This window comes from Heterocephalus glaber, unplaced genomic scaffold, assembly GCF_053883595.1.
Source record: "Heterocephalus glaber isolate CG9 unplaced genomic scaffold, H.glaber_assembly_v1.0 deba00001720, whole genome shotgun sequence".
Lineage (NCBI taxonomy): Eukaryota > Metazoa > Chordata > Mammalia > Rodentia > Bathyergidae > Heterocephalus > Heterocephalus glaber.
In genome coordinates, this window is record NW_028258433.1 from 3915382 (window position 1) to 3928109 (window position 12728).

Here is a 12728-nt window from a genome sequence, read left to right on the forward strand (position 1 = left end):
TGCCACACCTCTCACACTCAGCTGTATGCACTACAACTCAAACGTCATAGTCCAGCCCTTCCAAGAATGAGCCAAGCGTCTTCTTTGGCCTCATTCCCCTAAATTAGCCCTCAGGTAACCTTAATATCTTATGGACTGCCCACTCCATAGCCTGGGAACTCCTTGAAGATAGAGATCCATTTTAATCTTGCACCCTGTCAAAGTAACTCTGTAAAGATGGACATGGGTTACTCAATGACTGGGTCCATGCCAACACATTAACTGTAATTTCTGCCCACAAAGAACAGAATTGTAACACAGGCCTCCTGTGTTTGTCTACGGATTTCCTCAGAGCACAATTGCTCTCAATTCGTTTTTTCCTAACAGCTTTATGGAGATATAATCCACATATAAAGTTTACCCATTTGAAATGCACAATTCGGTGGTTTCCAGAATACTCAGTTGTGTATTCATCACAACTAACAAACTGCAGAACGTTCTCATCGCCCTAGAAAAAGAAAAGTCCACCCACTAGCAATCACTTCTCATCTTCCTCTTCCCCTGACTAACCATATATCTACTTTCAATCTCAATACAGTTTAATTTCTTGCTACAAGGTACACAGAGCATTATAGAATGCATCTCTTCGCGTGAGTAAAAATAAAATCTTCAACAGCTTGGATTTGGTATCAAAGTACAAAATCAATCACGAACTAGCTCTATGACCTTAGACAAATTGTCTAACTGGATTAGTTTCTTCTAAGATGAAGTTTAGAAGGTGTGTAAAGGCACTTACAGGTTAAAAAGCAAACAAGAACAAAAACAAGACAACAAACCCCTCTAGCTACAACCCCAATACTCCACTTTTAGTAGCCGGTCCTGGCCTTCAGTGATAAGTAATCTTATATAAATAAAATTTCACACCAGAGCTACTGCAGTCACTGCCCTTTCCAAGAAGGGTTCTAGAGATGTTCTCTCCCTCTCCTTTCTCTTTCTTCCTCCCTTTGGTTGGTCTGTTTCTTTCGGAGCTGCCAAAGGAGAGAGAGGAACTACAGCGCCCAGGCGCTGAGGCTCCGCACGCTGGTGCCCACAGGAAGCCTCGCCCAGCCCGGGACCCCACCCTCCCGCGGCGCCCCCGGAGAGGCCGCCTCGCGCTGGGATGCGCGGCGAGCGGGGGCCGGGCCAAAGGGGGCGCAGCCAATCGGCGCGGCGGCGCGTCCCGGGGGTCCGGGGCTCTCCGGGCGCGCAGGGGGCGGGGCTCCACTTGACAGTGGCTGTCGCCGGGCAGCGGAGCCGGGCGCAGCGAGCTGAGCAGCAAGCTGAGCGCGGCGTGGGGAGCACGAACGGCGCGGGGGACTCCGGCGGCGCTGGGTTCCCGCGATTCCTGCTTGCGGCTCAGCGAAGCAGCCTCCGGCGGTGACGAACACAGCGACAGCGTCCGGGAGATGCGGCGGGTCTCCCCGGGGACCGGAGTCCTGGCCTCTTTCTCAGGTACTCAGCTCCGCTCGCCCCTGGCCCCGGGGACCCGCAGCGCCCGCGGAGCGGCTTTGTGAGGCGGGGGCGGCGGGCGAGCCGCGCCGTCTGGGCCGCTCTCCCTCGGGGAAGAGGGTGGGGGCGAGGGAAGCGGGCGGGGGAGGAGGGCTGTCTCGGGCGGCGGCTGATAGCATCCCTAGCTCAGTCCTCCTCTTCCTCCTGCGTCCCTGTGCTTTCAAAGAGGTTTTGTTTCAGGAGAAAGTTTGATCCCCACAGTGGAGGAGACAGACCTAATTGATGATCCTCCTGGCCCAACCTGCCCCGTCGCTCCGGGCACTGAATCTGGGCACATGAGAACCCTTGCTGTTTTCTGACAAGCATCATTCTTGACTTAGGATCTTCCTTGAGGAATTTCACTGTGGGAATACCCCTTGGAGGAGGGTTTCTGGCCACGTTGTGGCTTTTGCTTAAAAGCAGTGCAGCAGGTGGTCATTAGCCCTATGTTCTGTTCCAGTAGAATAGTGTCCACCAAGTCCTGTGCTTTAAGAGCACCAAAAGTTCAAACCTACCTTATCTCAAATCCAGTGTGTCCAAGATGCCAGTGATGCTTCTGTTGATTTGTTAATATTTTCTTATTGCTACTTGCTTTCACTGGGCATTCCCTGCGTGCTGGTACAAGTAAGGTGGAACATAGCCAAGGGAGCAGAATTTATGGACCTCCTTTTAGGGTGAGAGACAGGAACAAACAATACAGAATGTGTGCCTACTTGGGGATAGGCAAAAGTTTCAACTTTCAAAGTAAAATGGGTTGTGTGAGCATTATGTGTTTTTATAAAATATCCTCTAATGCAGAGAAATAATAGAGTTAGAATTTTTTTACCCAAGATTGTAGGAACACATCTATTACAATAAAGTGGCTCAGGATACAGGTAGTAACATGTAGATATTGCCATGCTCTTGCAATTCTCAGATATATATGTTCAATTCAAATATATGTTGAATTCTATTTAGTTCTGATCAGTCTGATACCTTTCAGGTCACACATGTGGATTCTCACATTTACACTTTTATCAAGAAACATACCGTAAGACAACTTCATAATATCCTTGAGACACCTTAACCAAGGACATAGTACACTTATCCTGGTCAATCTAATTTATCCCATACCAGAAAAATTATCTCTCAAAAAACATTTAACATTTCAGGTAGTTTCCTTAGTGGTGCTACAGTAATGTCCATTGAAGACTTTCTATGTGCCAGATACATGACTAAGTGATACATATATATTTTTTAACTTTATTTCTCACAGTTGCTCTAATAACATATTATTACTTTCCCTGAGTTTATATTATTTCCCCCAAGACCAGCTGGCAAGTAAGTGATAGAGATAAGTTTGAAGCTGGATCTGTTTGACTCCCTGCCAGTGCTCTTGACCTCTTCTCTATGCTGTCTCCCAGCTCTTGGGAGAGTTGCCCTGTTACATTATAGTAAGGAATCCAAATACAACAACATATACAATCTTTACTGACCCGGGGCATCGGACCTTTATAGAATGCCTTCTCTCTCTGGGAACCCAAGGTTCCTCAGACTTGGGCCCTACTCCATACTCACAAGTCAGATGAAAACCTCCAGACTTTTAAACCCCCCACCCTTTCAGATAACTCAGTTCCAGAAGGAAGGTGATCAAGTGTTTCTCTCCCTGGCACTTAAGGAGCAGTCTCTGCTCTCGCAGTCATCTGTGTCTATTTTAGCTCTGCATATAGAAGTACACCCTACTGGTTGGCAGGCATACATCCTCTGAGGTGTTCACTGGCACATGTGTTCTCCTGTACCACCTGTCAGAGAATTTCTGACTCAAGTTGGCCTACTTTAAAGGATTGAGATGCAGTCTCTGGGGGAAAGTGATATTTCTCCAAGGAATCTCTGAATTCTCCAATGCTGACCCGAAAGGAATTTAATGTAGTGCCCTAGGAATGGAAAGCTGTGAGTAATGCCACGTATCTCGTGTAGCATGTTGTCAACACTATTGAAATGTGTGCTCACCCTGTAGAAACTCTTACCTGTTACATGGGGATGAATGTGACCACACACTTGTTCTTGATTTGATCATCATTTTTACACTAAGATGGTCATCGCCTGACTGAACAGCATCAAGCACTCATGTCATAATTTTGACAGTAAGTTTTAAAGCTGTGTCTAAAAACATGATTATTATAATCTATTATAATAATCTATAATCTATTATAATCTATAGCTATTGTTTCATAATTCCTCTTCCCTAGGGTGGTAGTGGTGGTGTGTGTGTGTTTTCTCTTCCTTGGTATAATTTTCAATTCTCTCTCGTTCCAAAATGATTTATAGTAATAAGCTTAAGTGCATTTTTTTTAGTTATGACCACTGCCTGGAAATGTAGCCTTGTAGTTGACATTTTATTCCTATTTCTCTAGTACTAAGAATCTCAAAGTCCCATAAGTATGCTTTGGAATTTCAAATGGACCTTCCTGTCTAATTATTTCACTCCTCTGTAGCAGTTAAGTATTGTCTGAGTTTAGAATACAGCACTAGCACCTCTATTATCTCTCAGCTGCCAAAAACTGGAGTAGGCCCAATTAAACTGGGAATGTAGAACATGAGGTTTCCTCACTGTCACACTCTTGCCCCAGAATGGAAAGTGTGCCAAAAACATTGTTGAAAGAAGAGTCAATAGATTTCTTTAAATGACAAGTGATGTGAAAAACAATACCAAATTATGGAAATTGTACAGTTTGGCTAAAATGGTGCATGTCCGAATAGTTAATGAATTTAAAACTGTCCAGAATCAACAAGTTTCCACCCTGCATTCTGTTGTTTTGAAAACTTCTCATTAACTATGAAAACATCTTATATTCCATATTTCATCAAATTTAAAATCAAGTGTAAGACATACCATTCTTTTTATGCTAGTCAAGAAGAAGAGAAAAATCCTGCCAATTTTATTATGACAAGCCACACCACTTTAGCATTGGTCTCCTCTGACAGTGCATGAATAGACCACACTAGACTGTCACAATTTTCATGTTTTTTTATCTCTTTCATGGGTTTTGGTACATTTTCCTATGAGTACATTTGGTAGCATTCTAAACACACAGCCTAAAGGCTGTGATGGATAATCTGTATCATTAATCTCAGTAACACACTATAACATAGCTTCATCAGTGTGTGTTTTTCTTCACTCTGGTAAAGCATTTGGATCTAGCTTTGCAAGGCATTATGGAGGTCCAACCAAGAGTGAATGTTTCCTTTGCTAATATAATGTTTTGCCCTGCTGGTCATTTTTGGTACCTTTATGCATACACAGTTACATCTCCTTATAGTGCTATGTCATAGCATAATCTTTGACAACAATTTCAATAGTAATTAATGGGAATCCTTGCAAGGCCAATAATGACCATAACTCAGTAGAAGTGAAAACAAAATGAATTGCTGTGATAGAGTTTATGCACATGCAGGGACATGAAAATTTGCTATGACTATGGTCAAGTTGCCAGCAATATTAGTATTTTATCAGTATTAACACATATCCTGATTTTAGAGATGTGGAGAAAATCTACTCAGTAATTGCCTGTAGAACAAGTTCATGAATATCCTTCCCATGGAAGGCAAGAAGACCTATCTAGCTGTTCACTACCCTCCTGCTGGTGAGAACACATATTCTTAAAATTATGACATTGACAGAAATTTCACACATAGAAAAGGGGGACAGGCCAACATTAAGTCCTTGATTTGATTTACAAAGCCCTATTCAAAATATTCGATGTCATTACAAAGCTATTTCAGGGTAGAAGAAGTTCCAAAGTAATTTTATTGATTTTTTTTCCTACTGATTGAATTATAATAACATATTTTGTATGATCCAAAGTCATGATATGCTTGAGCACTATGTTTAGTTTGGTTTTGTGTTCTTGTCTTCTTGCACATTCAATACAGAGCAGAAAGAGCAGGGAAATGGGTTTTCTTCAGTAGGGCTCCCTAAGACTGAGCTCAATGCCAGTGACCTTGCCTAGATATACAAACCCGAGTTGATACTTGCCTTGCAAAAAAGGCCATATTTACACTTTGACATGTCACAAAAAAAGAAGATAAAAAAGAAACATTCCTGAGCAATACAGATCTCCATCTGTCAGTGCCTCTGCTTCCTCACTACTGCCTGCTCAGGCAAAATGTACTTCTTGACTAAAGGCAGGAAGCTGGATGGATATGCCAGCAAAAGGAATAGCAAGGAAACTAATTTAGCAACCAGGTCAGAAGCAGTCCCGAGGATCTGAAGCGAATTAGTATTGTCCAAATAACCCCACAGTCTGTGAATGTAACAGCTAGACCTCCAAAGACAAATCTGTCTTTTAGTCCAATGAATTATGGGCCCTTAGACATATATCTGACAAACTGAGGTCACTCGTGGGTTTCTAGGATACATTCAGTCTGCTCACCCAGGAGACGATAGTTGACGTGGGCAGAGAGGCATTACTGTGTGTCACCAGCTACAAGTGCAGCAGTTAGGCAAGGTGGTGTGTGCTGTGAAGGGACTTAGCAGAAAGCCCACAGCTGGCTCTTGTTCAGTAGTAGAAAAGAGTTATTCATTGATCTTTTTTGATTATAGATTGATACAACATTATAGATTATGATACACATAATCACTTTTATTAAGTTTTGTTAACATGGGCCCCACATGGTGATGTACGTGACAAAAAAATTAAAAGCTTGTTTACTGAACATAGTTGGTGAGTTGAAAGAAAACCAGTCCAATAGCTAAGTGGGGTGTTCTGATAATACCCAGGGTCTGTTTTGATTGTGCATGGTGAGACACACAGACATGGAGGTGATTTGTTATGAAGTAGAAATTTATTACACTCACATTACCTAAAAGGAGGAGGTTGGCACATCACACATGGAGTCCATGCCAGAAAGCACCAGACCAGTCAGGAGGCAAAGGAAGCCTTTCATGTAGTATACGTGGGAGGAACAGGTGAGACAGGGTAAGCAGGTGCAGGATGGGCCTAGTTCATGTGGTTTGTGTAGGATCTAGATCATAGGGACCATCCCTAACTGTCTGGTACCTGACCTTGATCAAGGAAGAGAACAGTGGCCCAGAGTGTAAGAGCCTGCTTCAGGATTGGTTTGGTTTACATATGGAGCTATGCTTGCAGGTGTATCTTTACCCTCCCCAGGTGTTGGCTAATCTTGGGAGGGGAAGTCCCTTTAGCTCAGCAAGGCCTCAGCATGCCAGAGTTTCATAATATTGAAAAAAAAAAGCTCATGGCTAATACAGAGGGATTCTTTTTCTGTGGTCAATTAATGAATTAGGCCCATGGCATATTCTGTCGAAGGAGCAGAAACACAGAGCTTGGGGTCTGACAGAGGTACTAATTCAGTAAGCATTAATTAAATCTGAGCCATGGTGCCAGATGGCCAAGCCATGCTAACATTCGGTCCTTGATGGATATGGTAGTCAGGTGTACAGTGTTTATCTTGCAAAAAGGAAACAGAACCTGTACACTACATAAAGGATTCCTGAGACGACAGATAAACCATCCAGTGTGGAAAGGAGGCATAACATTATTTACAATGGATTTGGTATATCAGTTACATCAAGAAACATGAAAGTAACACAACTTTCTAAATAGGTGTTTTTTAGAGTAAAATTGGAGTTGCAAAGCTAGGTGTGTGTAACGAATTTTGTGCTCAGGAATAGGGTTTTTAATGTTACTCAGTATAGCATGAGAGATACTTTTCTTCTTGACTACATGCCAGTATTAATCAGATGATCATATGACACACACTCATCAAGTAGTGGTACTGGAGAGAGTTATGTGAAGGCAATTAACAGAGTATGTGGTGGTGACAAGCCTAGGCACAGAATGTCTAAAACATCCCTGCATGAACGCAGGTGGAGCATGGCAGTGAGTAGAATGGATGTGCTCTTAGACCCAGAACATTGCTCACAATGATGAGCAGCAAGAGTGCATGAAGGTGGGAGTGTGTGATTCACTAAGTAAATTAAATGGTTTGGTGCTCTGATCAGCCTTCTGACCTTTCCTGATGTTTTGGGTTAATGATTATAGTGCCTTAATGGTCTGATGACTTTTGTGTAGAATCTTCACCATGCACAATGAGAAATAATAAAGAAAATCTAAACAGTTCAACCTAATGATGGTGGAAGTTGTGAGATTGTCCTCTGCTTGCAGTTGCCTCTCTCTTGTGACTGTGGACCTATCTCCTCTGCATAGTTTAGGAGCTTATCACCTAGCTGCATTGATAGAAATTGGCTTAGTGTCTTCACCGGGGCACAGCTGCTCCCCCATCGTGTGCCCAGACTGACAGCATAGCTCTTTAAAGAGGCAGTGTTTTCCTGCACTCACCAGCTAAAGAAATGCTGCTTGGCTTATGCACTTGATCTGAGTGTGATGTTGTCAAGACAGTCCAGTGAAGTGTGCCTCTCAAACAGACAAGCATTTTCAATCCATGCTTTTGTGTCCTGTTAACCTCTGGTCCATACATGAATTAGGCCTATGTAAAAGTGGGGCATTCAGTCAAATGGGATAATGTGGAGAAGTGCTCATGAGTGTTTGGCCTCCTAGAGCCTTTTCTTTATGTTGTTACTTACAAGTGAGACCTCTTAATGATAGGGCTAGGGGATGGTGGGTGGAGGTAGCCTTCCTGGAGCTTTTTTAAGTGTTTGCATTCAATTTTAGCTTTAGCATTTGTGAATTTGAATTGTACTCGTTTGGGATTGAAGTGAGAATAGGAACAGTCTACTTATCTTTTATCCCAACAGCCTAACAAAGTACTTGCAAAAGGTAAGAACTTAATAAATATTGGTTGAATTAAAAAATATTGGTAGATTGATTGACAAAGAAATTCCCAGCCCTCTTTAGCTCAGAGATGTTTATTCATTATGAATAAAAGTCCCCACAAAACACTTTATAATCTAATAGTTAAACTATCTAGAACAATCAGGAACATCAAAATGACTTTTTTTACCAAATAAAAGCAATGATGGTAAATTTGCTCTTAAAAATAACCATTATTAAAATTTTTATGTATTGAATTAAAAACTTTGTGATTAAAATAATAGTATAAAAATTCCATATTTGGATTTTTTAGATTATTTAGTGAACTTACTTTAATACTACAAATAAGTATCGAAGCCTTGAAGAAATTCTTAATAAAACTTGCTGGAATAAACAATTTGAAGAAGAGAAAACAGTAAGAAAAAGAATAACATATTTTGGTCATAACCAAATACTGGTCATAACCTATAAATTTTAGGCAGGTCACAATGTTATGTGTTGGGAGAAAGAAAAAAATGGAAGAGAGAAAACAAATAAGATATTTATCCCAGATATGAAGGCAATTAATGTTTTTCTGCTATTCATCACATCTTATAAAAGATTGGAATGCGGAAAATGGAAAAGCATAAAAATAATAAACTAAAAGGAAAATGAAAAAAGGAGAAAAAACATGGGTGATAAAAAATATTTAAGATGTTAGGAGGTAATATAAATATGAGATGTGTGGCATGAGCACTCGGCCTAGTTCATGGTAGCTGGGGGAGAGGAGCAGACATTTGGGACATGAAGTACAGATGTTAGATCATCACATGACAGAGCCAAAGCATAAAGTAGTACCACCTGTTAAAGGTGTAGTTTGTGCTTTGACAGAAATCACTATGATTGGAAAAGTTGGAATTCCCTATCCAGTGACTTCTGTTTCATTTATCGAACTAAAAAAACAATAACAACCTTTGTATTACCGTTAAAGAAGCTAAATGTTAAGGACTTTATTCAGCAACCACTTGAGACAAAATTACTTGTCAGGATTTTCTTCTTTTACTTTGATGTCTCTCTAGTTAGTCAGAAACAAATTCAAGAACAGACTTTAGTTTGGACAGTCATCCATACTAGTAGTATATTAGGCAGTGCCTTTGCTTTAGTTGTATCTTTTGAAAACACAGTATTGAAATTTAGTCTCAATAACCAAGAAATGTTCACTCTGGTGCTATTTTTCTTCTTGTTCCTGCTGGCATTAGACCTGGAAACAGTCTCTTTCCTAGCCTTCAAAATTGTCAGAATAGGGCCTGAAAGAGCTGTGGAGGCCATGCCTGCATTATACAATCAGCCCTTTGTATCAAAAGTTTTTTAAAAAAATTTAAAAATCAAATTTAGCCAACTTCAGATAAAAAATATTCAGAAAAAATTGTGTCTGTACTGAACATACGCATGTTTTTCCTCATTATTCCTAAATAAAATGTAACAACTATTTGTATGACATTTAAGTTGTATTAGGTATTATAGGTAATGTAGAGATGATTTAAGGTATATGGGAGGATGTATGTAGGTTCTGTGTAAATGCTATACCATTTTATATAAGGGAATTTAGGATTTGGAGATTTTGGTATCCTCAGGGATAACTGTATTTGGTATGTTTTTGGAATATAAATATCTTTGACTCAGACCCATGTGGACTTGCTTTCATGTCATCAACAGAATGTGAAGTGAATCAATGACTGTTAAAGGCTCTATGGTTTATATCACTCTGAAATATTTTCACCCTCTCTTTATATCATTTAATTGCCCCAGTGTGGTAAAAGTTCCCTTGGTTTAAACCCTGTAATTTGCTCTGCTTCACAGGTTAGAAAAACTGAAGAACAAATAGGTTAGGTATTTCTCCAAAGTCACCCTGATAGCCACTGAAGACTCTAGGGAAAAAACCCAGGGTGTCTTCAGAATTAATGTACTCACTCCCAGGCTGTATACTTAATATCCTTCCATATTAGCTTCCTTGTTTGTAAAATGGAACCATTCATTTCTATTGGGCAGGATTATTGTAAGTTTCCAAGATAATTTGTATAAAGTATGCAGTGAGACAGGGGTACAGTTGTTACTACTGCTTTTGGAAATGATGAGCATGGTTTAGTGAAAGTAGCAGGTATTTTCATGTACTGTATCTGTTCAGGCCAGCCATGTCCATGCTATGGCAAGCATCCTGTCCTAGCCCTTTACCACCACATATCTACACAGCTTCTTTAGTGGGCTCCACAGGTCTGTCTCGAACTCTTTCTTCTCTATTGAGACCTTCTTTTCTTCCTTACATGAAGTGACTGGATGCAGAAAAATGCAGAAAAAAGGAAGGGGGATGGAGCAACTTTGCTCTCTGCCAGAGGCTGCACCCATTCTGCAGAACAGGATTTAGTGGAATTAAATCCACTAAAAGTAGAATGTGAGGAACCTTTCCATTTGGTATCCTGGTGCCAGATTGAGGGACTATAGTATATTTGCTGTTCTTTCAGTCCTGTATATGTTACCTTCTCAAGTAAAAGGAAAAACATCGATGAGCTTTAGTTTACTGTTGAAGCCCTGACTAAATAGAGAGAGTGTATCAATTACAGGTTCCAGGGGAGCTCAGCTGGCTAGCAGTAGATCTGAAACATCCTTGCACATATACTGTAGCCAATGAAGCTGACATTCCTACCTTTCCTTAAAGAATCTCCTCACAGCCACTTGGAACTGTTTAGAAATCAATTACATTTTATATGAGAAACCCAAAATATAAATAAAGAGCAAGATAAAAACAGATCATAGGAAAAAGGAAGATAGATCTCTTACAAAAGGGAAGGGGACAAAGAGATGGAGTAGATTGAAAGGGATGAAAAAAGAATTAATGTGTTAAGTACATGTATCAGTGCTCCACAGGAATGTGATATTGTGCACTTCAGTCATGTGCTAATAAAAAATAAAAACTAAAAGAAAAGAAATCAATGATCAAATAGCTCTTTTGTTCTCAGAAGTTTGACAACATGGGTATGTGATATCTGATTAATGTGTTTTTAAATGCATTTTAAAATACATTGTCTAATGTTATTACACTTTAAAGTATATTTTTAAGCATGTAATGCATGTTCAATATAGAAAAACTTCCAAGATTCAGGTAAACAAATAGAAGAAAATAAATCCCACCATCCCACCTCCTAAATATAACCGCTATTTGCAATTTTTAATATTTTCCCCAGACTTCTTTTTTACATGTATATATATAACTTAGAAAAATGGAATCATTTAATATATTATTTTATAAACTACTTTTTCATGTGGTATAACTTATCCCAAGTATCTTTTCAAAATAGTAAACCATATAGGTATTTTTTTAGGTAGCATAAAGTCATCAGACCTTGGTGCTTACGTTTTGAAACATTTGAAAAGTTATTACTCAGCCCCCAGGCTCAGGACTGAATCCGTCTCTACATAGGACTCTCTTCCTTCCTTAGGGAGTTTTCCAGCAGCCAAGCTCAGTGTTGCCTGCTAAGTGAGAGTCCTCCATCATGGTAGGACTCCTGCCTCTGCCTGGGTCATCATCTTGAGCCTCACACTGTTCTCATGGTCTTCTCAGGATCACAGAATTATCCTGGTGGTTCTGAAATGGAAATACAAAAGAGCTTTTTCTGCCTTGCATCTTCTGATAGATGAATGTCAGGAGACACACAACCCTGTCACCTGGTCTCTTAAAACCCAGCCCACCTACCAGTGAAAACTGCCATTCAGGGCAAGTTGAACCTGAGGGATCTGTGTGAGAGAGCAAAAGCAGAGACCCAACTGGCCAGCAGAGACCATGGAACAAGAGGTGGCTGAGGCTGGGGAGGCACTAGAGGAGGAGGCGGAGCTGAGTGCGGGAACAGAACGCAAAATTCGAATAAAGGAAAAGTCTCACATTTTGGATAAGAACTTTTTGCTCAGAAAACCTTCAGATTTCCACCGTGGACTTTTTTTTTTTTTTTTAATACCGGGGATCAAACTCGGGACCTTGCGCTTGAGAGGCAGGCGCCAGAACCACTGAGCTAAATCCCCGGCCCAACCATGGACTTTCCGAAGAACACTAAAAACTATTGGTACATTTGTTTGATGTGGAAGTCACAACTGGCCAGCAGATACAGACAGTAGTGCTTCAGGGAGCTGCTGGAGTTGGGAAAATGGCATTGATGAGAAAGGCAGTGTTAGACTGGGCTGAGGGAAATCTCTACCAGCACAAGTTTACCTATGTTTTTTATCTTAGTGGGAAAGAAATTAGCCAGATGAAGGAGAAAAGTTTTGCTCAGTTGATATCAAAGGACTTGGCCTAGCACTGAAATCCCCATTGAAAGGCTCCTTTCCCAGCCAAGTAATCTCCTTTTCTTTTGGTACCGGGGATCAAACTCAGGACCTTGCACTTGCGAGGCAGGCAATGGAACCACTGAGCTAAATCTCCAG

The 12728-nt window shown here is 40.7% G+C and overlaps 1 protein-coding gene and 1 pseudogene across 5 annotated transcripts in view; both read left to right on the plus strand.

Annotated features, from left to right (window-relative positions):
• Positions 1-1246: 1246 nt before the first annotated feature.
• Fry (FRY microtubule binding protein) overlaps positions 1247-12728 on the plus strand; it is a 475943-nt gene continuing 464461 nt past the window's right edge. For 2 of the 4 annotated variants that reach the window (XM_087199561.1, XM_087199560.1), the window contains exon 1: positions 1261-1470. In XM_087199561.1, the coding sequence (XP_087055687.1) occupies positions 1425-1470 (46 nt within the window). In that variant the 5' untranslated portion in view covers positions 1261-1424. Of the gene's footprint in view, positions 1471-12728 lie in introns of all 4 variants that reach the window. The other 2 variants (XM_087199565.1, XM_087199566.1) reach the window with 2 other exon arrangements.
• Positions 1618-12728, plus strand: part of LOC101726059 (NACHT, LRR and PYD domains-containing protein 14 pseudogene) — a 58364-nt pseudogene continuing 47253 nt past the window's right edge. Inside the window, exon 1 of the transcript XR_015446672.1 lies at positions 1618-12600. The product of XR_015446672.1 is annotated as an NACHT, LRR and PYD domains-containing protein 14 pseudogene (transcript). The remainder of the gene's footprint in view (positions 12601-12728) is intronic.